General features: G+C 55.4%; 1 protein-coding gene across 1 annotated transcript in view; it reads right to left on the bottom strand.

Moving 5' to 3' along the window:
- Positions 1-127: 127 nt before the first annotated feature.
- The window catches only part of LOC113942086 (sodium/nucleoside cotransporter-like), a gene marked incomplete at both ends in the record, with an annotated part of 1,419 nt that continues 628 nt past the window's right edge, over positions 128-918 (bottom strand). The window contains one exon of the mRNA XM_027633229.1: positions 128-327. Coding sequence (XP_027489030.1) covers positions 128-327 — 200 coding nt within the window. The remainder of the gene's footprint in view (positions 328-918) is intronic.

Here is a 918-nt window from a genome sequence, read left to right as displayed (position 1 = left end):
CCTCCCAGTCCCTCCCAGTCCCCCCAATCCCCTCCCAGTCCCTCCCACTCCCTCCCACTCCCTCCCACTCCCCTCCCAGTCCCTCCCAGTCCCTCCCAGTACCCCCCCGTCCCCCGCCGGGCCGCACCTGGTCGGTGCACCAGTACCAGGCGGAGATGATGCCCAGTCCCAGTACGAGGCCGGGCCAGGGCAGGTCGCCCGTACTGGGATGGCGGAGGAGGTGGAAGGCGTCGGGGCGGGGCCTCCCGCAGGGCCCCGTCACGTTGGGGGGCAGGGCCAGGGGGTAGCGCTCCACCAGCCCCTCGTAGCCCCCCACGGCCCCCAGCGCTGCCGGGGGCGGGGACGGACCGGTCAGGACCAGTATGGACCAGTATAGATCGATATAGACCAGTATAGATCAATACGGACCAGTATGGACCAGTATAGATCGATATAGACCAGTATAGATCAAAACCGGATCAGTATGGACCAGTTTGGACCAGTATAGATCAATATGGACCAATATGGATCAATATGGATCAGTAAGGACCAGTTTGGACCGGTATAGATCAATATGGAGCAGTAAGGACCAGTATAGATCAATATAGACCAGTATTGACCAGTATGGACCAGTATAGATCGATATAGACCAGTATAGATCAATACAGATCAGTAAGGACCAGTATGGACCAGTTTGGACCAGTATAGATCAATATGGACCAGTACGGATCAATATGGACCAGTATGGATCAATACGGACCAATAAGGACCAGTTTGGACCAGTATGGACTGGTATGGACCAGTATGGACCAGTATAGATCAATATGGACAAGTATAGACCAGTAAAAACCAGTATAGACCAGTATGGACCAGTAGAGACCAGTATGGACCAATCTGCCTCCCAGTCACTCCCAGTCCCTCCCATTCCCTCCCAGTCCC

The sequence above is a fragment of the Corapipo altera genome, unplaced genomic scaffold, assembly GCF_003945725.1.
Source record: "Corapipo altera isolate COAL_440 unplaced genomic scaffold, ASM394572v1 59054, whole genome shotgun sequence".
In the NCBI taxonomy this organism is placed as follows: Eukaryota; Metazoa; Chordata; class Aves; order Passeriformes; family Pipridae; genus Corapipo; species Corapipo altera.
This window is presented reverse-complemented; position numbering and strand designations above follow the sequence as displayed.